General features: G+C 44.7%; 1 protein-coding gene and 1 non-coding gene across 2 annotated transcripts in view; both read left to right on the forward strand.

Moving 5' to 3' along the window:
- TULP3 (TUB like protein 3) overlaps positions 1–26,191 on the forward strand; it is a 50,779-nt gene extending 24,588 nt beyond the window's left edge. The window contains exons 3-12 of the mRNA XM_055078513.2: positions 5,732–5,891; positions 7,234–7,374; positions 15,018–15,115; positions 15,807–16,010; positions 18,190–18,302; positions 19,229–19,343; positions 22,401–22,499; positions 22,878–23,049; positions 24,081–24,194; positions 25,576–26,191. Coding sequence (XP_054934488.1) covers positions 5,732–5,891; positions 7,234–7,374; positions 15,018–15,115; positions 15,807–16,010; positions 18,190–18,302; positions 19,229–19,343; positions 22,401–22,499; positions 22,878–23,049; positions 24,081–24,194; positions 25,576–25,841 — 1,482 coding nt within the window. The 3' untranslated portion in view covers positions 25,842–26,191. The remainder of the gene's footprint in view (positions 1–5,731; positions 5,892–7,233; positions 7,375–15,017; positions 15,116–15,806; positions 16,011–18,189; positions 18,303–19,228; positions 19,344–22,400; positions 22,500–22,877; positions 23,050–24,080; positions 24,195–25,575) is intronic.
- LOC129049427 (U7 small nuclear RNA) lies at positions 13,983–14,043 on the forward strand. The gene has a single exon (XR_008512487.1). It is a non-coding gene; the product is annotated as a U7 small nuclear RNA (small nuclear RNA).
- Positions 26,192–26,871: the final 680 nt, after the last annotated feature.

The following is a 26,871-nucleotide window of genomic DNA, read 5'->3' on the forward strand; positions in this document are numbered from 1 at the left end:
CTCACTGCAACCTCCGCCTCCCGGGTTCAAGCGATTTGTATGCCTCAGCCTCTTGAGTAGCTAGGATTACAGGCACACGCCACCATGCCTGGCTAATTTTTTGTATTTTTAGTAGAGACAGGGTTTTGCCATGTTTGTCAGGCTGGTCTCAAACTCCTGGCCTCAAGTGATCCACCCACCTCGGCCTCCCAAAGTGCTGGGATTACAGGCGTGAGCCACTGCACCCAGCCCAGAATGGATTTTCTGATTCTTGCTGTGATATTTGTGACATGGATGCATATTAGGTAGAGTACATTTATTTCATCTGATGAAAATGGATTAAAGTACAACATAGTTCCTTTGAACCGAGTTGCTCATCTGTTTGTATGATGAGAGGTCATCACTGCACTGAATGATATTTTAAGAAGTCTCGTTTAAAAATTTTAGTCTTATCTTCCTATGATCTTGCTTTGTGGGTAGGGAGATTAAATTAGTTTTTTTGTTGTTTTTTTGTTTGTTTGTTTTGGAAACAGAGTCTCGTTCTGTCGCCAGGCTGGAGTGCAGTGGTGCAATCTCGGCTCGGGCTCACTGCAACCTCCACCTCCCGGGTTCAAGCGATTCTCCTCCCTCAGCCTTCTGAGTAGCTGGGACTACAGGCGCATGCCTCCACGCCCAGCTAATTTTTTAAATTTTTAGTAGAGATGGGATTTCACCATGTTGGCCAGGATGGTCTCAATCCTTTGACCTCGTGATCTGCCCGCCTCAGCCTCCCAAAGTACTGGGATTACAGGCGTGAGCCACCGTGCCCAGCCGAGATTAGTTATTTTTAAACAAACTGACAGACCGCAGACAACTAGCCTGATGCTGGTTGCACTCTGTGGTTGGTTGGTCTGTTGGAAAACTGTCATAGTGTCACCTCAGCCCATCACCTCTTGGGTGACTCCTTCTCTAGGAAAATGGAGAATTAGTTAAACTATCATTCATGTAAATGAAGCTTTATTTATTTTTGAGATGGTTGCTCTGTTGCTCAGGCTGGAGTGCAATGGCGCGATCTTGGCTCACTGCAACCTTTGCCTCCCGGGTTCAAGCAATTCTCCTGCCTCAGCCTCCCAAGTAGCTGGGTTTACAGGCTTGTGCCACCACATCCAGCTAATTTTTGCATCTTTAGTAGAGATGGGGTTTCCAGCATGTTGGCCTCGAACTCCTGACCTCAAGAGATAGGCCCACCTCAGCCTCCCAAAGTGCTGGGATTACAGGCGTGAGCCACTGCGCCGGTCAGAGCTTTATTATTTTATTGGATAAAGTTATTTCATGGAAATTTCCTCCTATCTGATCTCCTTTAGTTTCTTATTGTTTATTTTGACATCACCATTCAATATTTTGGCCCCAGGCAGTATAGTAAGACATACCACTAAATTCTTGGGAAGATAGATTCTTTTACGGTTCAATTCCCAAGATAATTAGGAAATTTAAAGGTGATTAAATTTTAGTTTATATGACACTTAAAATCATGAAGGCAGTGTGTTTTAATTGCATTTAGGGCATCTAACCATCAGCTTTGGCTTTCTTCCTGGCTCCCTGACTTACCCTATCTTGGTAATGAGTCCTTCGTTGATGTAGCCTTGTTTAAAGCACTCTTAGGTTTTCAGGAAAGTAAAATATAAATGAAATAGGAATTGACATTGTTACCTTCAAACACAGGTAGCACTTCTCTCCTCCGCCACCCAAACTGCATGACGGTTTTCACCAAGATGGCAGCTTGCACATGTATGTTTAATGGTATTTTTCTTATTTGTAAACTTGGACAGTAGTGAGATCTATTCAATACTGAGGTATAGTAGCTGTGGCCCTGATTACAGTTTGAGTCTACAGTTGTTTGTTTCTTAAGTCATTGGTCTAAATGAGTTTGATTTGTCTTTAAGTAGATAGAGAGAGGCTTCCCCAGATACCTTGGCAGGAACACTGTGGTCAGGGGTCTAGTCTCCCCTTTACAAGTGAGAGCTTAGTTTGTCAGTGAACTGGATATAACCAGGTCCTTTGGCACAAATTCACACTAGTTAAACCCACACCAGTAAGTTTTAAAACCAGAACCCCAAGTTACTAATTTACAAAGGGAGCTCTACTCTTACAGTGTATATTCATCTCTACTGTTCATGATACTCTTTTCCTGGGAATACGACACCTAAGAAGTTAAACTTCAAATTAGAAGGCTTATTGGTGAGCAAGGAATCAGAGGGAATGAGGTCAGGAGTTTGTGACCAGCCTGGCCAACATGGTGAAAGTCCATCTCTACTAAAAGTTTAAAAATTAGCTGGGCATGGTGGTGTGCACCTGTAATCCCCGCTACTCAGGAGGCTGAGGCAGGAAAATTGCATGAACCTGGGAGGCAGAGGTTGCAGTGAGCCAAGATCGCACCACTGCACTCCAGCCTGGGCAACACAGCGAGACTCTGTCTCAAAAAAAAGAAAAAAAAGATACTTCTCTTTCTTGGACAAACCGGATAACCCTATCAAATTCTAGCTCTTTGGCCTCCCTTTTCTAGACCACAGCAGAAAACTCCTTTTCTATAGAAAATATTTTCCTTGGCCAGGTACGGTGGCTCATGCCTGTAATCCCAGCACTTTGGGAGGCCAAGGCGGGCAGATTACGAGGTCAGGAGATCGAGACCATCCTGGCCAACACAGTGAAACCTCGTCTCTACTAAAAATACAAAAAATTAGCCGGGCGTGGTGCCAGACGCCTGTAGTCCCAGCTCCTCGGGAGGCTGAGGCAGGAGAATGGCGTGAACCCAGGAGGTGGAGCTTGCAGTGAGCCGAGATTGCGCCACTGCACTCCAGTCTGCGTGACAGTGCGAGACTCTGTCTCAAAAAAAAAAAAAAAGAAAAGAAAATATTTTCCTTACATGTGAACCCCATCTCTACTAAAAATACAAAAAAAATTAGCTGGATGTGGTGGCAGGTGCCTGTAATCCTAGCTACTCCGGAGGCTAAGTCAGGAGAATTGCTTGAACCCAGGAGGCAGAGATTGCAGTGAGTTGAGGTCGCACCATTGCACTCCAGCCTGGGCAGCAAGAGTGAAATTCCGTCTCAAAAAATAGCTACAGCATTCGGTTTTTTGTTTTTTTTGAGACAGTCTCGCTCTGTCACCCAGACTGGAGTGCAGTGGTGCAATCTCGGCTCACGGCAACCTCTGCCTCCCGGGTTCAAGTGATTCTTCTGCCTCAGCCTCCCAAGTAGCTGGGATTACAGGCGCTTGCCACCACGACTGGCTAATTTTATTTTTTAGTAGAGACGGGGTTTCACCATGTTGGCCCGGCAGGTCTCAAACTCCTGACCTCAGGTAATCCGCCCACCTCGACCTCCCAAACTGCTGGGATTACAGGCGTGGGCCACCGCGCCCAGCCTACAGTATGTGATTTTGTTTCATTGATCATTTCACAGACTGTATGTATGAGACGAAATGGCTGTGGCCACAGAGATAAGATATGGCAGTTTCTTATGATTTCAGTACTTCATATTTACCATCTTTTCAGGCAAGTTACTTTTTTTTTTTTGAAATGGAGTTTTGCTGTTGTTGCACAGGCTGTAGTGCAGTGGCACAATCTCAGCTCACCGCAACCTCCGCCTCCCAGGCTCAAGCGATTCTCCCGCCTTAGCCTCCGAGTAGCTGGGATTACAGGCATGCGCCGCCACATCTGGCTAATTTTTGTGTTTTTAGTAGAGACGGGGTTTCTCCATGTTGGTCAGGCTGGCTTTGAACTCCCGACCTCAGGTGATCCGCCCACCTCAGCCTCCCAAAGTGCTGGGATTACAGGCATGAGCCACTGTGCCCGGCCAGCAAGTTACCTTTTATCCATTATACAAGACTTCTTGGTTGCTAGAAGGATTTTTTTTTTTTTTTTTTTTTTTTGAGACAGAGTCTCGCTCTGTCACCCAGGCTGGAGTGTAGTGGCATGATCTCAGCTCACCACAACCTCTACCTCCTGGGTTCAAGTGATTCTTCTGCCTCAGCCTCCTGAGTAGCTGGGATTACAGGCATGCGCCACGATGCAGGCCAATTTTTGTATTTTTCGTAGAGACGGGGTTTCACCATGTTGGCCAGGCTGGTCTCGAACTCCTGACCTCAAGTGATCCACCTGACTCTGCCTCCCAAAGTGTTGGGATTACAGGTGTGAGCCACTGCACCCGGCTGCTAGAAGAATCTTACTGGCCAATTCCGTTTGATGGAAGTCATTATAGCCTCCTGTGTATTTAGTGTTCCTGGGTTTAAGGTCCTTCTATTCATGATAATTCATGAAATCTCAAAATAATCTCCAAACAAGTTAGTCCTTGCTCTAACACCTATTCATTCTTGATGGAATATTCCGTATTGGCACGTTGTCTTAACTCCCCAATCTTTTCCCTCTATACCCAAGCTATTAATCAGTGTGCTCTCATAAGCCCAGTTCAGGGAAAACACACTTCCTTTTTTGATAGTCTCACCCCTTGGAGTGACTCTTCTTCCTGGAGGCACTTTTCTAAAACAGTATCGATGGAAAAAAGTAAACAGATGGCTTCTTTTGCCTGAAAAACAGTAGTAAGTGGGTTATAATATCTTTGTTTTTTAATCATGTCTTTATTTTTTAGCATGGGGCTTAACATTTTTCTACTCTGAGTTATCCCAGATCAATGATAATTTCTATATAAGTCCTTATTTGCCTAAAGGTACTAGTACTCTGTGCTAGTACATTCCTTTCCATTTCATTGGTTTTTTTTTCTCATAGTCTGTCATGCTTTTTTCCTGACTTTTCTTGCTACCATAGTCTTTATCTTGCGTTTATTCATAGAGTTGACTGCTTTCTATTTGATATGTTCCAACTGCCATTTTTTTCTTCTCACCCTTGATCCAAATTTGATTTCTAATTATATAAGATAAACAAGAACGCCAGACTTACTGCTCTTTGACTAATTAGAACATGGAAATAATTTGAGTTTTAGAGAATAATAAAGTTTTTTTCTTCCATTTACAAAAGTAAGAAAACTTTGGAAAAAAAAAAAAAAAGACTAGAAAAGAGAAAATAATCATGCCATAGTCTGCCACCTGAAAAAACCACCCTTGCTGTGTTCCTCCATCTGTCCCCCGTGCATGTGTGTTTGTATGTTTTGAGCTTGTGGTCACATTTTGATAATGCTATGATGATTCCCATACATCTTTAGTAGACTTGGTTACAAATGCAGTGTGTGGGGCAGGTGCAGTGGCTCACGCCTGTAATCCCAACACTTTGGGAGGCCAAGGCGAGCAGACTGCTTGAGCTCAGGAGTTTGAAACCAGCCTGGGCAATATGGGGAAACCCTGTCCCTACAAAAATACAAAAAAATAGCTGGGTGTGGTAGCACACACCTGTAGTCCCAGCTATTCAGGAGGCTGAGGCAGAAGGATTGGGTGCGCCTTGGAGGTTGAGGCTGCAGTGAGCTGTGATGGTGCCACTGCACTCAGCCTGGGCAACCGAGTGAGACTCTGTCTCAAAAAAAAGAAAAAAAATGCATCATCTGATTTTAAATAGATCTTTATAGGTGTTAGGTGTTCAAAAGTATTTGTTAAATGATTGAATCCTTACTCCTCTCTGTGCCTCAGTTTTCCCATTTCTTAAATGGGGAAAATATAATTTACAAGATGTTTTGTGAGGATCAGTGAAAAACAAACTGTGCATGTTGGAAATGGTTAGGTCATGTCAAAACTCTCCTTGCTGGCTATCATATCGCTTTTTTCCCAGAGGATACTACTTGAGAAGAGGCAAAGGAAAAAGCGCCTTGAGCCATTTATGGTACAGCCCAATCCAGAAGCCAGGCTACGTCGGGCAAAGCCAAGGGCCAGTGATGAGCAGACTCCCTTGGTGAACTGTCATACTCCCCACAGCAATGTCATCTTACATGGTGTGTATTTAGGCAGCATCACTTCCTACTGGGGTACAATTTTCACAAGCCTAGAAGGCAGGAGGATTGTCAGATGGACCAAAGGGACAATATTATTAGCACCATTACTAGGTACCTTCATAAATTTTTATAATCACATTTGGGGTCTTTGAGGAGAATAAAAGCGATGATATAATCAGTGGAAGATGCCTTAAGGTTTGTGTCCATTTTACGACTGTTGTTTTCTTTTTTTTGAGACGGAGTTTTGCTTTTGTCGCCCAGGCTGGAGTGCAATGGCGCGATCTTGGCTCACTGCCAACCTCCTTCTCCCAGGTTCAAGTGATTCTCCTGCCTCAATTCCCGAATAGCTGGGTTTACAGGCGCCTGCCACCATGCCCGGCTAATTTTTTTATACTTTTAGTAGAGACGGGGTTTTACCATGTTGGCCAGGCTTGTCTCGAACTCCTGACCCAGGTGATCCACCCGCCTTGGCCTCCCAAAGTGCTGGGATTACAGGCTTGAGCCACCGTGCCCGGCAAGAACTGTTGTTTTCTAGATGCCGGATGAATGAGTTTAGAATGACCTATTTGAGGAGCTCTTGATTGTTAAATCATGGCAGAGGTGAATCATGAAGCCGGGAATAGGTAGAGAGCATCCATTCTTCCAATAGATAGTTCAAAGGACCATCTGAGACGGTGAGGGGCGGAGGAAGAATAAGATTGTAAGTGCCTCTAAATCAAGCCACCTGAGCTATTGGCTTGGCCAGGATCTGTACTATGGAGGACGTACTTTGTTTTCTTGGTCTCATTCTTAAGTTTCTGAAGTACATACTACTTCAGTTACTGAAGTACAAGTAGATATTACTTTAGTAACAGAGCATGTTAATAAAATGAACACCAGGCTGGGCGTGGTGGCTTATGCCTGTGATCCCAGCACTTTGGGAGGCCAGGCAGGCAAATCACTTAAGGCCAGGTGTTTGAGACTAGCCTGGGCAACATAACAAGACTCCATCTCTACAAAAAAATTAACAATTAGCCAGGTGTAGTAGCACACACCTGTAGTCCCAGCTACTCAGGGGACTGAAGTGGGAGGATGGTTTGAGCCTAGGAAGTCGAGGCTACAGTGAGCTGTGATTACACCACTGCTCTCCAGCCTGGGTGACAGAGTGAGATCCTGTCTCAGAAAAAAAGAACACCAGTTCTGACCTACTCTCTTAACAAATGTTCTTATGGATGTTAAGAAAGGAGGGAAGATAGAATGATTTGGTAGTTCTTAATTCTGATCACATACGCCAAATCTACCCAACTAAATAGTGAATAATACTTTGCTCCTTTTTTAAAATTCATTTTATTTTGGCCCTTAGGTATTGATGGTCCAGCTGCTGTTCTGAAACCAGACGAAGTTCATGCTCCATCAGTAAGCTCCCCTGTTTTGGAAGAAGATGCTGAAAACACCGTGGATACTGCTTCCAAGCCAGGACTTCAGGAGCGTCTCCAAAAGCATGGTGAGGACTGGTAATGATTTTAAGGCAATTTGTCTTCTTACTCATTTGTAATCTTTTCCTTTCTTTTCATTGTGGGTAATAATCTACATGACTCAAAATTACTCATGGCTTAGGGCCTCACAGAGGTGACAGTATTAAGCATCTTTTACATCTGAATCTTGGTAATTGTCAGCAATGGTAGTATTTATACTATTGCCTGAGAAAAAGAAGATAATTAAATATAAAATACTAGCTATCATAGATGACCATAGATGACTGTTTCTCTCTTTTTGACTATTTTCAGTTCCCACCCTCTTCTTCTGACAGAGTTGTCACTCAACCCCTCTACTCCACCTCCATTTCATAGTTGGTGATGATTGATAGCCTTTCTTCTAGTTGGAGCTCTCATTTCCATAAATATTCCCATACATTTTAAAGGTCCCTTGTAGTCTTCTTTCCTTTTTAAAAAAATAATCTTTTTTTTTTTTTTTTTTTTTTTGAGACGAAGTCTTGCTCTGTCTCGCCCAGGCTGGAGTGCAGTGGCGCAATCTCAGCTCACTGCAAGCTCCACCTCCCGGGTTCACGCCATTCTCCTGCCTCAGCCTCCGGAGTAGCTGGGACTACAGGCGCCCACCACCATGCCTGGCTAATTTTTTGTATTTTTTTTAGTAGAGCCGGGGTTTCACCGTGTTAGCCAGGATGGTATCGATATCCTGACCTGGTGATCTGCCTGCCTCAGCCTCCCAAAGTACTAGGATTATAGGCGTGAGCCACCATGCCCGGCCGAAAAATAATTTTATAATGAGAAGGGATTAAGCATCCCCTTTGCAGATGAGAAAACTGAAGCCCAATAATGAATATCTATTGGGTACCTACTTTGCATTAGGCAAACATTGCTAGGTCCTGGGATATATGAATCAGGAGAGTCTACCACGGAATGGCATAATAAATCAACGTTTAAACAAATTCGTATATTCACTTATTTAGAAAGTATGTTTTGGCCAGGCTTAGGGACTCACGCCTATAATCCCAGCACTTTGGGAGGCCAAGGTGGGTGGATCACCTGAAGGTCTACAGTTTGAGACCAGCACATGGTGAAACCCCGTCTCTACTAAAAATATAAAAAACGTAGCCAAGCATGGTGGTGGGTGCCTATTAATCCCAGCTACTCCGGGAGGCTGAGGCAGGAGAATTGCTTGAACTTGGGAGGCAGAGGTTTCAGTGAGCCAAGATTGCACCATTGCATTCCAGCCCGGGCAACAAGAATGAAACTTTTCAAAAAAAAAAAAAGAAAAAGAAGGTATGTTTTGAGTCCAGGCATGGTGGCTCATGGCTACAATCCTAACACTCTGGGAGGCTGAGGCGGGCAGATCACTTGAGTCCAAGGGTTCAAGACCAGCCTGGGCAATATGGAGAAACCTCGTCTCTACAAAAAAATTCAAAAAAAAAAAAAAAATTGGCTGGGTGCAGTGGCACACACCTGTAGTCCCAGCTCCTTGGGGGGCTGAGGCAGGAGGATGGCTTGAGCCTGGGAAGTGGAGGTTGCACTAAGCTTGAGATTGCACCACTGCACTCCAGCCTGGGTTACAGAGCAGGACCCCGTCTCAACAACAACAACAAAAAAAATAAAGTAAGAAAATATGTTTTGAGTACATACCATATCTCAGGCAACATTCTAGGTACTTAGGATACATGAGAAAGCATGGTTCCTGCCCTCATGGAGCGCTTATTCTAATTGAAGCTTCATGCACTTAAATAGGCTAGAGCTAGAAAATCAAGGTGCTGAGAGAGCCCGACGCCTCACTCCACTTGGAGGCTTGGGAGCCTTCCCAGAGAGGGAAGTGATATTTGAGCTAGTGCCTGACTCAGGAGGAGGTGCTGGCCGGTTCAGAATGGCAGCAGCTCAGGGCGTGTGGCCATAGGGTAGGAAGGGGGATGTAGAGAGATGAGCCAGGAGAGGGAAGTCGGCTCTCATTATATGGGACCTAATAGACCACGTCAGAAATGGGGACTTTATCTAAGGAGTAATAGAAGGCTGGGCATGGTGGCTCACATGTGTAATCCCAGCACTTTAAGAGGCCGAGGTGGGAGGATTGCTTGAAGTTAGGTGTTCAGGACCAGCCAGGGCAACATAGCAAGACCCAGTCTCTAACAAAAAAATTTTTTTAATTAGCTGGGTGTGGTGGTACACACTGGTAGTCCCAGCTACTTGAGAGGTTGTGCTAGGAGGATTGCTCGAGCCCAGGTTATTGAGGATGCAGTGAGCTATGATCATGCCACAGCACTGCAGCCTGGGTGACAGAATGAAACCATGTCTTTAAAAATTAAAAAAAAAAAAAATTGGGTTAGGTGGAGTGGCTCATGCCTATAACCCCAGCACTTTGGGAGGCTGAGGTGGGAGGATTGCTTGAGCCCCGGAGTTCGAGGCTGCAGTGAGCCAAGATTGTGCCGTTGCACTCTAGCCTATGTGTAGAGTGAGACCCTGTCTCAAAAAATAAAAATTAATTTAAAAAAAAATAGCGCTGGGCGCTGTGGCTTATGCCTGTAATCCCAGCACTTTGGGAGGCCGAGGTGGGCGGATCACAAGGTCAGGAGATCAAGACCATCCTGGCTAACACGGTGAAACCCCGTCTCTACTAAAAATTAGCCGAGTGTGGTGGCGGGCACCTGTAGTCCCAGCTACTCGGGAGGTTGAGGCAGGAGAATGGCGTGAACCCGGGAGGTGGAGCTTGCAGTGAGCCGAGATCGCGCCACTATACTCCGGCCTGGGCGACAGAGCAAGACTCTGTCTCAAAAAAAAAAAAAAAAAGATCAATAAGAACCTGTGAGGGATTTAAGCTGAAGAATGGTATGATCACACTTGAGCTATGGAAAAATTACTATGTGCCAGAAAGAAGGAATTGAAGGGGGCAAGTCCAGCAACAGGAAAGCTATCTAGGAGATCGTTTGACTGATGATGGCCTGACCTCCAGTTCCAATATAGTGTGGTGTTTGCAAAAGCACAGGCAGGGGAGATGCAGAATTGCTCTGCTAGGGCAATGAGAAGAGACAAGAGAGGCACCAGGAGGAAGGGAGGGGGTGATTCCACTGAACAAAGAAGGATGTGTGTCTGCCTACGTGCGGGGAGCGGGGAAGTAGCTGGAGCCTGACACTGTGAATGTCCATCATGTGTCAGGCACTTGACATGTACTACCTCATCTGACTTAATAGTTGTAATAGTGCCGTGGGGGTTTGTAAAGACAGTTTTCCTGTCTTTAACATGAAGATGACCGTGGTACTTTCCTATTATTTCACTACCACTATTTTTGCAACAAAAGAAAGTGAAAGATGTGGGTTGGACAGATAGGATGAGTCGGAGCAAAAATAATTTTATGTTTAACCAAAGCTAAATTACTTACCCTGAGTCAACTAGCTGAAAAGTGGCAGATTTAGATTTTTTGATTCTTAGTCTAGTTCTTTATCCCTGACTGTGAATACAACACTGTCTCTTTGTGCACCGCTCTATGAAATGGCTGTGTTCTTTTTCAGAATTGGCCTTCCAGTGCTAGATGAATTAATGCCTTTTCATGTCTCAGCAGGTTGCATCTTGACTATAAAACCCATTAAGTGCTGTTTTCATTAAATTCTAAGAAGTGTCAGTTTGGCAGATTATGTCCCTATAAGTAGGTCCAATTTGCGTGTTTTAAAAGTTTCAGAGAGATCATTGATTTCTCAAGACAGATTCACGGGAACTGAGTTCTTGGTATAAAAATGGCATTTGAAAGCATAGTAATAGGTGAAGATATCCATACGATAGTGATATCTCAGGAGTTTCTGCCTTTTTGCTACCAATAAAAAGGAGGGGGTGCCAGGTGTGATGGCTCATGCGTGTAATCCCAGCACTTTGGGAAGCCGAGGTGGGCGGATCGCTTGAGCCCAGGAGTTTGAGATCAGTCTGGGCAACTTGGTGAAACCCCATCTCTACAAAAAATTACCTGGACGTGGTATAGTCCCAGGTACTCAGGAGGCTGAGGTGGGAGGATCACTTGAGCCCGGGAAGTTGAGGCTGCAGTAAGCAGCTGTGATTTGGCCACTGCACTCCCATCTGGGCAACAGAGTGAAACCCTGTCTCAAAAAATAATAATAATAAGTTAATATTTTAGACAGCAGAAGGAAAAAGTGTCCTTCGCAAAAGCAAATATTTTTTTAAGTAACAACTCTTGAGATATAAATTACAGACCATACACCTCATCCATTTCAAGTAAACAATAGGCCAGGCATGGTGGCTCACGCCGGTAATTCCAGCACTTTGGGAGGCAGAGGCAGGCAGATCACCTGACATCAGGAGTTCGAGACCAGCCTGGCCAACGTGGTGAAACTCCATTTCCACTAAAAATACAAAAAAAATTAACCGGATGTGGTGGCGGGCAACTGTAATTCCAGCTACTGGGGAGGCTGAGGCAGCAGAATTGCTTGAACATCGGGGGTGGAAGTTGCAGTGAGCAGACATCACGCCATTGCACTCCAGTCTGGGCTACAAGAGCGAGACTCTTATCTTTAAATAAATAAAGTAAACAATAAATTGGTTTTCAGTACAGAGTTCTACAACCATTTTCACAATCAATTTTACAAAATTTTCATCACCCCCAAAAGAAACCTCATAACCTTCAACAGTCATTTCCCATTTCCCTCCAATCCCCTCAGCCCTAGGCAGCCACCAGTCTACTTTCTGTCTGTGTGGATTTGCCTGTTCTGGACATTTCATAGTGATAGAATCATACACTATTTGTCTTTTTGTGTCTAGTGTTTTACTTGCATAATGTTTTCAGGGTTCCTTCATGTTATAACAAGTGTCTGTACTCCATTCTTTTTATTGTTGGATAACACTCCATTGTATGGATAAACTACATTTTGTTGATCAGCTGATGGACGTTTGATCCCACTTTCCCTGTTAGGGAATAGTGTTGTTATGAACACTCATAAGTTTTTGTGTGGGCTTATGTTTTCACTTGAGACTGAATTTTTTTTTTTTTTTTTTTTTTTTGAAACCAAGTCTTGCTCTGTCGCCCAGGCTAGAGTGCAGTGATGTGATCTTGGCTCACTGCAACCTCTGCTTCCTGGGTTCAAGGAATTCTCTTGCCTCAGCCTCCTGAGTAGCTGGGACTACAGGTGCCCGCCACTGCACCTGGCTAATTTTTGCATTTTTAGTAGAGACAGGGTTTCACCATATTGGCCAGGCTGGTCTCGAACTTCTGACCTTGTGATCTACCCACTTCGGCCTCCCAAAATGCTGGGATTACAGGCGTGAGCCACTGCGCCCCGCCTGAGATTGGTTGTTTTAAAACTGACCTTTGTCTTATCCTTGTGTTCTTCAGTAAAGCTAATACCAATCTATGTATGTACCATATAAAAATAGATCATTTTTCTCTCTGAGATGGTTGAATGTGCACAAAAAGTGGTTCAGAGAAAAAAGCCACACTATTGTTAATTCCATTTGTAAATCTATGATTTGAGGACCATTTCAACTATTACATGAGGAATAACTTCACCCTGCAGATACTAGACACAAGGGAATTTACTTTAGGTCCTACTCTGCCTCTTTCTCTTGGAGAAATGAATTCTTCCTGAGCCTGTACTCCCACATATAAATCTGAGGCTCGTCACTCTTTCATAACACACATCAATCATACTTTATTTTACATCTACATTCCCCTCCAGATTATATACTCCATGAACAAACAAGAAACAATAGAAAACAAAAAGACTATCAGTTTCTCCTCTTCTAACTCAAATGTAAGAATAAAATGAAAAAATAGTTTTTCATCCAGCAGTTTTAAATTTCCTATAAAAGATGCTCCATAAATCCAAAGTACTAGTATTTCAAACATTCCTAATTAGATTTAGTTAACTGGACAGAGATTAAGAAAATGCCGGGGGGCCGGGCATGGTGGCTCACGCCTGTAATCCCAGCATTTTGGGAGGCTTAGGCCGACAGATCACCTGAGGTTGGGAGTTCGAGGCCAGCCTGACCAACATGGAGAAACCCCGTCTCTACTAAAAATAAAAAATTAACCAGATGTGGTGGCACATGCCTGTAATCCCAGCTACTCGAGAAGCTGAGGCAGGAGAATCGCTTGAACCCAGGAGGCGGAGGTTGCGGTGAGCCCAGATTGCGCCATTGCACTCCAGCCTGGGCAACGAGAGTGAAACTCCATCTCAAAAAAATAAATAATTAAAACAAAAAGAAAATGCTGAGGGGAATAAAACTGCTGTAGAGAACAATGCATCATTGAATTTTTTTTTATTGTGGTAAAATATGCATTGTAACATAGAAGTTACCGATGTTGGCCTGGCATGGTGGCTCACACCTGTAATCCCAGCACTTTGTGAGGCCAAGGTGGGCAGATCACCTGAGGTCAGGAGTTTGAGACCAGCCTGGCAAACATGGTGAAACCTTGTCTCTACTAAAAATACAAAAAAATTAGCTGGGCTTCGTGGCGCACACCTGTAATCCCAGCTGCTGGGGAGGCTGAGACAAGAGAATCGCTTGAACCCAGGAGACGGAGGTTGCAGTGAGCTGAGATGGTGCCACTGCACTCCAGCCTGGGCGACAGAGTGAGACTCCATCTCAAAAAATAATAATAATTTACCAGTGCTGCAGCTCTTTTTAGAATTTGTCTAGCAAGTTTTCCTGTTTTTACTGAAGCCTTCCCTTCCCTTCCAAATAACAAAAAGTACACTTTTTTTTTTTAAGAGTTCGGGTGTCATTCTGTCACCCAGGCTGGGGTGCAGTGGCACAAGCATAGCTCATTTTAGCCTCAAAATCCTGGGCTTAAGTGATCCACCCACCTCAGCTAGCTAGGACTACAGACACACAGGTACCATCGTGACCAGCTAATTTTTATAAAAAAGCCTTTTATGGAGACAGGTCTCAAACTGGTGGCCTCAAGCAGTCCTTCTGCCTCAGCCTCCCAAAGTGCTAGGAGTACAACCGCGAGCCACTGTGCCCTGCCTAAATTTTTTTTGTTTTGTTTTGTTTTGTTTTTTTGAGACGGAGTCTCTGTCGCCTAGGCTATAGTACAGTGGCGCAGTCTTGGCTCGCCGCAAGCTCTGCCTCCCAGGTTCAAGCGATTCTCCTGCCTCAGCCTCCTGAGTAGCTGGGACTACAGGCGTGTGCCGCCACGCCCAGCTAATTTTTTGTATTTTTAGTAGAGATGGGGTTTCACCATGTTAGCCAGGATGGTCTCAATCTCCTGACTTCATGATCTGCCCACCTCAGCCTCCCAAAGTGCTGGGATTACAGGCATGAGTCACCGCGCCCAGCCTGCCCTGCCTAAAATTTACAACTTTAATCAATTTTAAGTGTGAGATTCAGTGACATTAAGTGCATTAACAATGTTGTGCAGCCATCACTACCATCCATCTCCAGAACTTTTTCATCATTCCAGAGACTTCACACCCATTCAAGATAATTCCTCATACTCCCCTGCCCCCAGCCCCTAGTAACTTCTATTCTACTTTCTGTCTCTATGAATTTGCCTGTTTTATGTGTTTGGACAAAAGAGTTGTGTTTAGGGTCAGAATAGTTAGGAATGTTTTAAGCAAGAAAATTAAAACTATCTTTGTTTCAAAGACCTTTTTTAAACCAGTGTTGGCAGTGCTAACAGTTCTCCCTTTTCTGCTAGATATCTCTGAAAGTGTGAACTTCGATGAGGAGACTGACGGAAGATCCCAGTCAGCATGTTTAGAAAGACCCAATTCTGCATCCAGCCAGAATTCAACCGTATGTAGTTCTGAAACTTCTTCCATTAGAGCTAATTTGACTCTTTCTCAAACATATCTTCAGTATTTATTTATTTATTATTATTATTATGTATTTTTTGAGATGGAGTCTCGCTCTGTCACCCAGGCTGGAGTGCAGTGGCATGATCTCAGCTCATTGCAAACCCCGCCTCCCGGGTTCACGCCATTCTCCTGCCTCAACCTCCTGAGTAGCTGGGACTACAGGCCCCCGCCACGACGCCTGGCTAATTTTTTGTATTTTTAGTAGAGACGGGGTTTCACTGTGTTAGCCAGGATGGTCTCGATCTCCTGACCTCGTGATCCGCCCGCCTCAGCCTCCCAAAGTGCTGGGATTACAGGCATGAGCCACCGTGCCCAGCCCTCAAACATATCTTCAGTATTTAAATACCATTACTGAGTTGAGGGTTCCTTCAGAAGTGTAAGCTCAAATTTAGTTTATGATCTAATTTTTTCTATCTCAGGTCAGCTATTGTGAGGCTTTGTCCCATTTTCATACTTAACTCTTCATTACTCTCAATATTCATATACTTAACTTTTCAGTTTTCCTTATTCTGTCAGAAGACTGAAGACACGGGTAAATTACTAAGTTGCTTTGTCCACTAAGTGTTTTTCAAAGAGAATCAGAATTTGCGTCCCGGCCTCTTGTTGCTCATGTATGGCTGTCCTTTCAGGATACAGGCACTTCCGGTTCTGCTACTGCAGCCCAACCAGCTGATAACCTCCTGGGAGACATAGACGACCTGGAGGACTTTGTGTATAGTCCTGCCCCTCAAGGTGTCACAGTAAGATGTCGGATAATCCGGGATAAAAAGGGAATGGATCGGGGCCTCTTCCCCACCTACTATATGTACTTGGAAAAAGAAGAAAATCAGAAGGTATGAGAATTGATTTCTAAGAAAACTCTTGAGAGAGAGAAGAATGTTGTGGGAATAGATTGTTGATGGGCCTTAGGGAACTAACTCTGGTATTAGACCAAGCCAGCTGGAAGTAGATTGTATCTTTCAGTCCCCAGATGCTGTGTTCTCATTTTCTGCAAAGAGCTCATGGTCTAATAGGCAGCAAGCTCTACCCTCCCACAAATAAGAGCTTTATCCACAATGTGGGAAAATGGACAGGTAGTTGTTAATATAATTATTTTCATCTGTCTCCCATGATTTAGTTTTTGAATGTTACTGTTTGTTCTTTTGGTTTTTCTTTTTATTACGGGAGAACGTGACATTGTGGAAGAAGAGTGAGTTTTAGGGAATAGGAGGAATTAGAAATACAGAAGGACCTACAAGTTAAATGTCTTATTTCTCACCCTAGAAATTCTAATTTATTTTATAAGTTTGAGCCAGTTTAATATGTGCCGATGAACTTTATTTTATTAATTTTGTATTAATACCAGGTCTTAACAGATTATTTTAAGAGCCTAGAAATAAGATAATGATAGTAGGTGTTAATTCTTCTAACCACCATTTATTGAGTGTTTACAACAGACCAAGCATATGCATATATATTTATATATATTATCACCTGTAATCCTTGTAGCCACCTTGTTAGGTAGGATTTCTTCTCTCTGCTTTAAAGATGAGGTAACTGGGGCTTAGGGAGTGACTTACCTACCCCACATTGCACTAAGTGGTGGCAGAGCCAAATTCAAACCTATTTCTGCATAATTCTAAAGTCTTCCTGCTTAGCCACTGCCACTCTCCTGCTTCCCTATTATGGTCCTAGTCTGGTAGAGTTTAGGAAGGATGCCTGTATAGGATGGTATTCATGCCATTGAAGCCACAGTGGTTTAAAACAACGGCAGTATACAAAAAAGAGTATTTCCTCCCTGAAGAGCCTTCCCTTTTGTCCCTTCTTGCCCTTTGCCTAATCAAAGTCTTTCCTGATGTGCTTCACCAGATGTGGTTGACATTCCTTTGTCTGTGTCCCCATGGCATTAAGAAAGCTATCACAGGCCAGGTGCAGTGGCTCACACCTATAATCCCAGCACTTTGGGAGGCCGAGGCGGGTGGATCCCTTGAGGACAGGAGCTCGAGACCAGCTTGGCTAACATGGGAAGACCCTGCCTCTAGCAAAAAATTAAAAAATTAGCCAGGAGTGGCGGCATGCACCTGTAGTTCCAGCTACTCGGGAGGCTGAGGCAGGAAAATCACTTGAACCTGGGAGGCAGAGGTTGCAGTGAGCTGTGATTGTGCCACTGCACTCTAGCCTGGGTGACAGAGTGAGGCCCTATCTCAAAAAAAAAAAAAAAAAAAAACCATCACAGTAAAGAATGGGAAGGTTTTCAGGATCCTGTCTCTCCTAAAGTTGGAAAGACTCTTAATCATGGCATTGGATGAACATTGATTGTTATTTATTTATTGGATTTTGCAAGGTTGCCCAGGCTGGCCTTGAACTCCTGGACTCCAGTGATCCCTCTACCTCATCCTCCCAAGCAGCTGGGATTATAGGCTCATGCCACCTGGCCCAGCTTTGGAGATTTTTTTTTTAACTGGAAGTTTTAGGGATGAAGTTGTAACTAATTATATGGAGAATCAAGCTAGTGAATTTAGAAAAACTGTACAGGAAGAAAACCCTGATAGTGAATTTATTTATTTATTTTTTTTGAGACAGAGTCTCGTTCTGTCACCCAGGCTGGAGTGCAGTGGCGCGATCTCAGCTCACTGCAAGCTCCGCCTCCCGGGTTCATGCCATTCTCCTGCCTCAGCCTCCTGAGTAGCTGGGACCACAGGCGTGTGCCACCACGCCCGGCTAATTTTTTGTATTTTTAGTAGAGACAGGGTTTACCGTGTTAGCCAGGATGGTCTCGATCTCCTGACCTTGTGATCTGCCCGCCTCGGCCTCCCAAAGTGCTGGGATTACAGGCGTGAGCCACTGCACCCGGCCTGATAGTGAATTCTGATAAGAGAGTTAGAGAAAGGGATAAAGACCCAAAGATTAACAGCTTGACATATGCTGGGGACTTGCTAAACACTGGCTGAATGAATATGTAGGACAACCATGGCCAGGGGCGGGGCAGCTTCTCTCGACTTCATTTTTGACTGACACTTTTTCTTTTCCCAGATATTTCTTCTTGCAGCTAGAAAGCGGAAAAAGAGCAAAACAGCCAACTACCTTATCTCCATTGATCCAGTTGATTTATCTCGTGAAGGAGAAAGTTATGTCGGCAAGCTTAGGTGAAAGCAACCTTAGATCACTGTCCTATTCTTTCTGATAGTCATATTCCTATAGTTGCAGAACGGTCCGTATCTTGGTTACAACTAGCATGTATTGATGTTGTAATCTTAAAAAAAAAAGAAAAAAGGAAAGGAAAAAAAAAAAAAAAAAAAAGGCTGGGCGCAGTGGCTCACACCTGTAATCCCAGCACTTCGAGAGGCCAAGGCGGGCGGATCACTTGAGGTCAGGAGTTGGAGTCCAGCCTGGCCAACATGGCAGAACTCCCTCTCTACTAAAAATACAAAAATCAGCCGGGTGTGGTAGAATAGCCTGTAATTCCAGCTACCCGGGAGGCTGAAGCACGAGAATTGCTTGAACCCAGGAGGCAGAGGTTGCCATGAGCCAAGATAGTGCCACTGCACCCCAGCCTGGGTAACAGAATGAGAGTCTGTCTCAAAAAAATAAAAAAGGCTGGTGTGGTGGCCCAGGCCTATAATCCACATTTGGGGAGGCTGAGGTTGGAGGATCACTTGAGGCCAGGAGTTTGAGACCAGCCTGGGCAACACACTGAGACATTATCTCTTCAAAAAACTTTAAAATTAGCCAGGCGTGGCAGTTCTCACCTGTAGCCCCAGCTACCCAGGAGGCTAAGGTGGGAGGTTGGCTTGAGCCTGGGAGTTTGAAGCTGCAGTGAGCTATGATCCCTGCCACTGCACTGCAGCCTGGGCGACAGAGTGAGACCCTGTCTCGAATGAATAAGTAAATAAAAAGTTAAAAGAAAATCTTAGTTCCTTCCTTGCTTTAATGAGATATTTTTGAAAAAGTGATGATGAACATTGAGACATTTGGAGAACAGGCAAATAGGCTTCCATTTTCCTTCTCTTAGATTGTGTCTGTATAAGAAAAAAATACAGATCATCATGGTGACTTTTTCTCCTAACTCCAGATCCAACCTCATGGGGACCAAGTTTACAGTTTATGACCGTGGCATCTGCCCCATGAAGGGCCGGGGTTTGGTAGGAGCGGCCTACACCCGGCAGGAGCTGGCTGCCATCTCCTATGTGAGTGCTGCTTTCCCAAGGCCCCCTGCCTGCCCTCCTGGTATCCTGCTGGCACTTTTCACCTAGTGTTGCTAAAGAACCTCCCTTCCCAAGCTTGTTTCTATTTCTGTGATTTCTGTTGCTGTACCATTTTCTTCATGTATTTGAGTTTTAGTTATTTGAATTGCCAAGTTCAATTATCTTTCACTCTCAGAATATTTCTTCTCTTATTTCCTCTTCTTTTTTCCTGCTGCCACTTAATTCAGACCTTTACTTCTTATCCAGTGGCCAAAGGTTACAATAAATTAAAGGTGATCTTTTTTTGCTTTTAATCTTTTCCTATCTAGTTCATTCTCTTTTTTCTCTTTTTAATCTCTTTTTCTTATTTTTTTTCCTCTTTTTGGCATTTATAGTTCACTTCTTTTTAAATTTTATCTTATTATTATTTGTTTTATTGTACTTTTTCATTTTATTTCACACCCAGGAAAGACCTGAGAACTATCTAGCTCATTGTCTGCTGCTACTAAATGAATCTTCCTAAAATGAGGCTCCAGTTGATCCTCCTGTTCTGCTTCAAATCTTGTAGTGACTACCCATTGTGTAAGATCTAACATGGTAGCATTTGCTTTCAGACTCCTCTATTGGCATGCCCCTCCTTCCCATCATTCTAGCCAAGCAGCCCTCCTGTCATTCCTTTGTCCAACCACACTCATCTTTCCTCCTTGGCGAGGCTTCCCTTTTCCTCTTTCTTGCCTTTTGCCTTATCAAAGTCTTTTCTGATGTACTCCACTAGATGTGGTTGACATTCCTTCATCTGCGTCCTTGTAGCATTTGTAACCCACATGTATTTGTTATTACTTGTTCAACATGAACTGTCTCTACCAGTTTGTAAACTCTTGTGAATTCTTACTCATGGCTATATCCATACTAGCACATGGCTTGGCACACAGTAGATATTCAAAGAGTTGTTGAGTAAGAGAAAGCAAGAAGGAATTGACCCATCTCAGCTGGTTTTTTTTATTCCAAAGTCTCAACTTTCTTAAGTTGAAATTAATCTCATGAGATCTTATCTACATGCCTGAGAACCATTTGACTTCACACTTTGATGTAAAGTGTCTTTCCTCTATAGCTTTCATATATAATCTGCTTGGCTTGGCTGGGCTTGGTGGCTCACATCTGTAATCCCAGCACTTTGGGAGGCCGAGGCGGGCAGATCATGTGAGCCCAGGAGAGACCAGCCTAGACAACATGGTGAAACCCCATCTCTACTAAAAATACAAAAATTAGCCAGGCACGGTGGCAGTCGCTGGAGTCCCAGCTACTGGGGGCACTGAGGCAAGAGGATCACCTGAGTCTTAGGAGGGTCGAGGCTGCAGTGAGCCGTGATCACACCATGCACTCTAGCCTGGGCGACAGCATGAGACCCTGTTTAAAAAATAATAATAATTGGCCGGGCGCGGTGGCTCACGCCTGTAATCCCAGCACTTTGGGAGGCCGAGGCGGATGGATCACCTGAAGTCAGGAGGTGGAGACCAGCCTGGCCAACATGGCAAAACCCCGTCTCTACTAAAAATACAAAAAAAATTAGCTGGGCGTAGTGGCAGACACCTGTAATCCCAGCTACTCGGGAGGCTGAGGCAGGAGAATCGCTTGAACCCAGGAGGCAGAGGTTGCAATGAGCCAAGATTGTGCCACTGCACTCCAGCCTGGGTGACAGAGCAAGACTCCATCTCAAAATAAAATAAGAATAATCTGCTTGGCTTGACAGGCATTTTTAACACCTAGTGCAGGCCTTATTTAACCACAACTCATTTTCACTGTATGTAACATAGTGCCATGCTCTCACTGAGAAATAAATATGTGTTGGTGCTGACAAAGTTGGACAGTTTGTTCACAGTTATCTCAAATCGCATTTAAGACTCAAGAGTAAGAGGCCGGGTGTGGTGGCTCACTCCTATAGTCACAGCACCTTGGGAGGCCAAGATGGGCAGATCACCTGAGGTCGGGAATTCGAGACCAACATGGAGAAACCCCGTCTCGACTAAAAAAAAAAAATACACAATTAACCGGGCGTGGTGGCGCGTGCCTATAATCCCAGCTACTCAGGCTGAGGCAGGAAAATTGCTTGAACCTGGGAGGCGGAGGTTGTGGTGAGCTGAGATTGTGCCATTATACTCCAGCCTGGGCAACAAGAGTGAAACTCTGGTCCCACAAAAAAAAGGGTAAGAGTAAACTCAAGCCAAGAGATTCTGTTTTAAATGTAGGTGTTTAAAGAAGGTATAGGCCAGGTGCAGTGTCTCACGCCTGTAATCCCAGCACTTTGGGAGGCTGAGGCGGGCAGATCATGAGGTCAGGAGATCGAGACCATCCTAGCCAACTTGGTGAAACCCCGTCTCTACTAAAAATACAAAAAATAATTAGCCGGGCGTGGTGGCATGCGCCTGTAGTCCCAGCTACTCGGGAGGCTGAGGCACGGAAATCGCTTGAACCCAGGAGGTGGAGATTGCAGGTTGCAGTGAGCTGAGATTGTGCCACTGTACTCCAGCCTGGCGACAGAGCGTGACTCTGTCTCAAAAAAAAAAGAGAAGTATAAAGAGATATAATATTACTTTCCTGTTTTTGACTCTGTTTACAGCAAAGTAATAAAATTATTTTTGGTACACCTGATTTTTTTTTTTCGAGGCAGAGTCTCACTCTTGTCGCCCAGGCTGGAGTGCAATGGCGCAATCTCGGCTCACTGTAGCCTCTGCCTCCTGGATTCAAGCAATTCTCCTGCCTCAGCCTCCTGAGTAGCTGGGATTACAGGCGCCCGCCACCACGCGTGGCTAATTTTTGTATTTTTAGTACAGACAAGGTTTCACCACGTTGGCCAGGCTGGTCTCGAACTCCTGACCTCAGGTTATCTGCCCACCTCGACCTCCCAAAGTGCTGGGATTATAGGCGTGATCCACTGCCCCCGACTGATACAGCTGATATTGTCAGCATCTTACATTCCCAAGAAAGTCTCATGTTATAAAAGAATGTGGTGTCTATTTTTTTTCCTGTTTCCAAGTTCTGCTTTGTTTTCCTATCTTCCAGGAAACGAACGTACTTGGATTTAAAGGTCCTAGGAAAATGTCCGTGATCATTCCTGGAATGACACTGAATCATAAGCAGATCCCATATCAGCCACGAAACGTGAGTAAGAATGTATTTAAATCAGTGAAAGACTCTAAAAGACAGTAGTACAATACACAGAGATTAATACAAAAAAAAAAGATTGAGCTTCCAGAGCCCCACACTGGAGATAGCTCCATATACTTCTTTAGGAGAACTGCCCCTCCAAAACCTCAGGATAAGAGCAGTTGCAGAGTCATTGCCTTGAAACCATTTTTTCTACAAAGAGAAATGCTGGATAATGTAGAATAATTTAAAAAAAACCTGTCTTCATTGTTGGCTTTCATTCTTTGCTTCTGGTTTACCCTTTCTGAAATGGAGAAAGTATTCTCCTACTCTACCTTCTACCTCATAGAGTTGGAGTTCTCAGTACAAAGTAATGATTTTCCCTTTGGACAGAACCATGACAGTTTGCTATCAAGGTGGCAGAACAAAACTATGGAAAATCTGATTGAACTGCACAACAAGGCCCCCGTCTGGAACAGTGACACTCAGTCCTATGTCCTCAACTTTCGTGGCCGGGTCACTCAGGCGTCTGTGAAGAACTTCCAGATAGTCCACAAAAATGACCGTAAGCCTCCAGGAAGGGTTGGGTAGGAAGAGGAGGACAGATGCTCTTACAGGATGGGGAATGCACATTCCCTGTACATGACAGGAAGTGACAGTCAGGAGATAATCACAGAAGAGAGACAGGATTTCTTTGGAAAGATGAAACTACAGTTTTAGAGAAAAATTGTAAATCACTGTGTTGAGGAGGGGAGAGGAGTGTGAGAGAGGTGCTATAGCAAATCAGAGAAGTTGGCTGGGCACCATGGCTCACGTCTGTAATCCCAGCACTTTGGGAGGCCGAGGTGGGCAGATCACTTGAGACCAGGAGCTTGAGACCAGCCTGGGCAACATGGTGTGGAAACCCCATCTCTACAAAAAATAGAAAAATTAGCTGGGCGTGGTGGCAGGCACTTGTAGTCCCAGCTACCTGGGAGGCTGAGGTGGGAGCATCACTTGAGCCAGGAGGTCGAGGCAGCATTGAGCTGAGATTGCATCACTTAACTCCAGCCTGGGTGACAGAGCAAGACCCTGTCTCAGAAAAAAATAAAAAATCAGAGAAGTCATAGAGTAGGTTGTTTGGGAAACAAAGGCAAATGACCCCAATAAAGGTTCCTGGCAGCTCTAGCCTACGGAGTTTGTGACAAGCTGCTCTCTATTCTACAGAAACCTGGTGATTAACTGGCCTATTTGGAGAATTCTTTCTGTATCATAAATAGGATCCCAGCACTTTGGGAGGCCGAGGCAGGAGAATCACTTGAGCCTAGGTGTTTGAGACCAGCTTGAGCAACATAGTGAGACCCTATCTTCATAAAAAGTAAAATATTAGCCAGGTGTGGTGGCGCTTGCCTGTAGTCCCAACTACTCAGGAGGCTGAGGTGGGAGGATCACTTGAGCCTGGGACGGAGGTCAAGGCTGCAGTGAGCTGTGGTCATTCCACTAGGCTCCAGCCTGGGCGACAAAGCAAAACCCCATTTAAGAAAAGGAAGAAAAAAAAAAAGATTTCCCCTAGTGCAACCACATTATATTCTAACATCTTGATTTCTTTGTTTCTAGCTGATTACATAGTCATGCAGTTTGGACGTGTGGCAGATGACGTGTTCACACTGGACTACAACTACCCACTTTGCGCCGTACAGGCCTTTGGCATCGGTCTTTCTAGCTTTGACAGTAAGCTGGCATGTGAATGAGAGGACAATCAGGCAGGGAGCCTTTCTCCCCATAGAGCTTTCAGGAGCAGACAGTGGCCCTCCCCTTCCCTTCCCTGCCCCAGGACTTGAAGAGCAATAGTTTGCCCCTTTTGGAACGACTCCTGAATATATAAAACACACAACGAAGAGCAATAGTTTGCCCCTTTTGGAACAACCCCTGAATATATAAAACACACACACGAAAAGGAATAGTTTGCCCCTTTTGGAACGATCCCTGAATATATAAAACACACAACGAAGAGCAATAGTTTGCCCCTTTTGGAACGACCCCTGAATATATAAAACACACAACGAAGAGCAATAGTTTGCCCCTTTTGGAACAACCCCTGAATATATAAAACACACAACGAAGAGCAATAGTTTGCCCCTTTTGGAACAACCCCTGAATATATAAAACACACACACGAAAAGGAATAGTTTGCCCCTTTTGGAACGATCCCTGAATATATAAAACACACACACGAAGAGCAATAGTTTGCCCCTTTTGGAACGACCCCTGAATATATAAAACACACAACAAAGAGCAATAGTTTGCCCCTTTTGGAACGACCCCTGAATACATAAAACACACACACGAAGAGCAATAGTTTGCCCCTTTTGGAACGACCCCTGAATATATAAAACACACACACCCCGCACACTCTCACTCCTTTTCCAGGTTTCATAGACTTGGTGAGGGATCACAGCTTAGCATGGGTGAGAGATGATGTAAAGCACAGGGAGATTCTTGTCACGCTGGGGTCTCCGAAGCTAGAGTGGGATTTCCTGTGCTTGGAAACTTGCAGTAGAATCAGGGACTAACATCGCAGTTCCTCTCCTCTCTTCATTCCCTCACAGCAGATTGGCCAGCACCAATCTTAGTCAGAGTGGCTGCGATCACATTTGTGATCAATTATGTGAGAATTTTATATAATTGTTTTCATTTCAATTAAGGCTGAAAGCATAAACTCTAGAGGTGACTCAGTCAAGACTGACAGTAATGTGATAATTGCCTTCATTTTCAACCCAAGAGTGCCTCCCACAGCTATATCACTACGGATCCATTAGTGAGGAGCGACACACACACCTGTAGGCATCCTGTGCAAACACTTTGTCATTATCAAGAGAGATGGCGGTATTGACCATTTAGTTTAGTTAAAAAAAAAAAGCTGGCAGGAGAGGCTTTGGGGAGGATCAGCCAGCAGACATGAGCACTGCTGGGCCGTGTGGCAGAGCTGTGGACTTTCTTCTCGGCTCCCTCAACCCTGTCTCATAGGCACAGAAGGTGTTTTGCTACGTTTTTTTGATTATTACACCCCTCCACGTATTATGTGACTCTTACACCAGTTCACCCTTCCCAGAATGTATCCACACCTTGAGAATGCAGGAGCTCTGTGAGCTCCACCGTCAGCACCATTCAGCTGCATCCCTCGTGCACAGAACTGTTTGCCAGCGTTGGGTGGGACACCCATGGCGGCTGCTCCCTCAGACTTCCCTTCTGTGGACTGACCTCTCACCTCTGCCTGTTATTCCTGCACCACATCAGATAAGCATGCGAAGGAGCACCAACTGGGAGTTGCGGGACCCTTGGCTTGTCCACCACCGACAAGTCCCACCTGCTGGGTGAGGACGAGACTGTTTCCATCTCAGGCATGTTTCCCACCAAGTGCCTCCCTCACAGCCGTGCCCAGAAGCCTCACACCTCGTCACCACCACCACCCCCCACCCCCCACCCCATCCTGAGGCACTGCCTGGCAGATCACCCTGGTTGACCACAGAAGCTACTAATACACGACAGCATCTGGGGAAGGACTTATGGTGGGCCAGGTGGACCTCATCCTGCTTCCTCCTCCCTCTGGTTTAAAGAGATATATAAACTAATTTCACGTAATTTGTGTGTGCAGGTGATTGGTTTTTACATAAGTCCTATTTATACCTTTTATATGTTACAGAAATAAAAGTTAATTTATATAAAAACGTGTCAGTGCCTTTGCAAGTCCTATGCCTCAGGAAGTTCCTGCTGTCATGTTCTATAATCATAATTGTCATCTTGGGCCACGTGCAGTGGCTCATGCCTATAATCCCAGCACTTTGGGAGGTCGAGGCAGGCGGATCACCTGAGGCCAGGAGTTGGCGACCAGCCTGGCCAACATGGCAAAACCCCGTCTCTACTAAAAATACCAAAATTAGCCAGGTGTGGTGGTGCACGTCTGTAATCCCAGCTACTCAGGAGGCTGGGAATTGCTTGAACCTGGGAGGCTGAGGTTGCAGTGAGCCGAGATCACACCACTGCACGCCACCCTGGGCCACAGAGTGAGACCTCAGAAAAAGAAAAAAAATGTTTTGGTAACACAGTGAGCACATCAGTTCTGTAAAGCCAGGTGATGACTAACAAACCTTTCATCCTGATGTAGAGCAGGAATCTGCAGACTAAGAAGGCTGTGTTCCAGAGGCTACCTAGACACACTATACACATGATAGCCAGGGGCATCTGGACAGAGGACGGGACCAAGAGCTGAGCTTAGCAAGGCCACAGAGGGTAGAGTGTATATTCTTTGGATGCCTGCCCAGGTCAGCTTCCCAGATTTGTTCTTGTTGGCATTCTTTACTGGTTTAGCAGCAACACAAACAAACAATCTAATAGTGAAATAGACCCC

Source organism: Pongo abelii, chromosome 10 (assembly GCF_028885655.2).
Source record: "Pongo abelii isolate AG06213 chromosome 10, NHGRI_mPonAbe1-v2.0_pri, whole genome shotgun sequence".
Lineage (NCBI taxonomy): Eukaryota > Metazoa > Chordata > Mammalia > Primates > Hominidae > Pongo > Pongo abelii.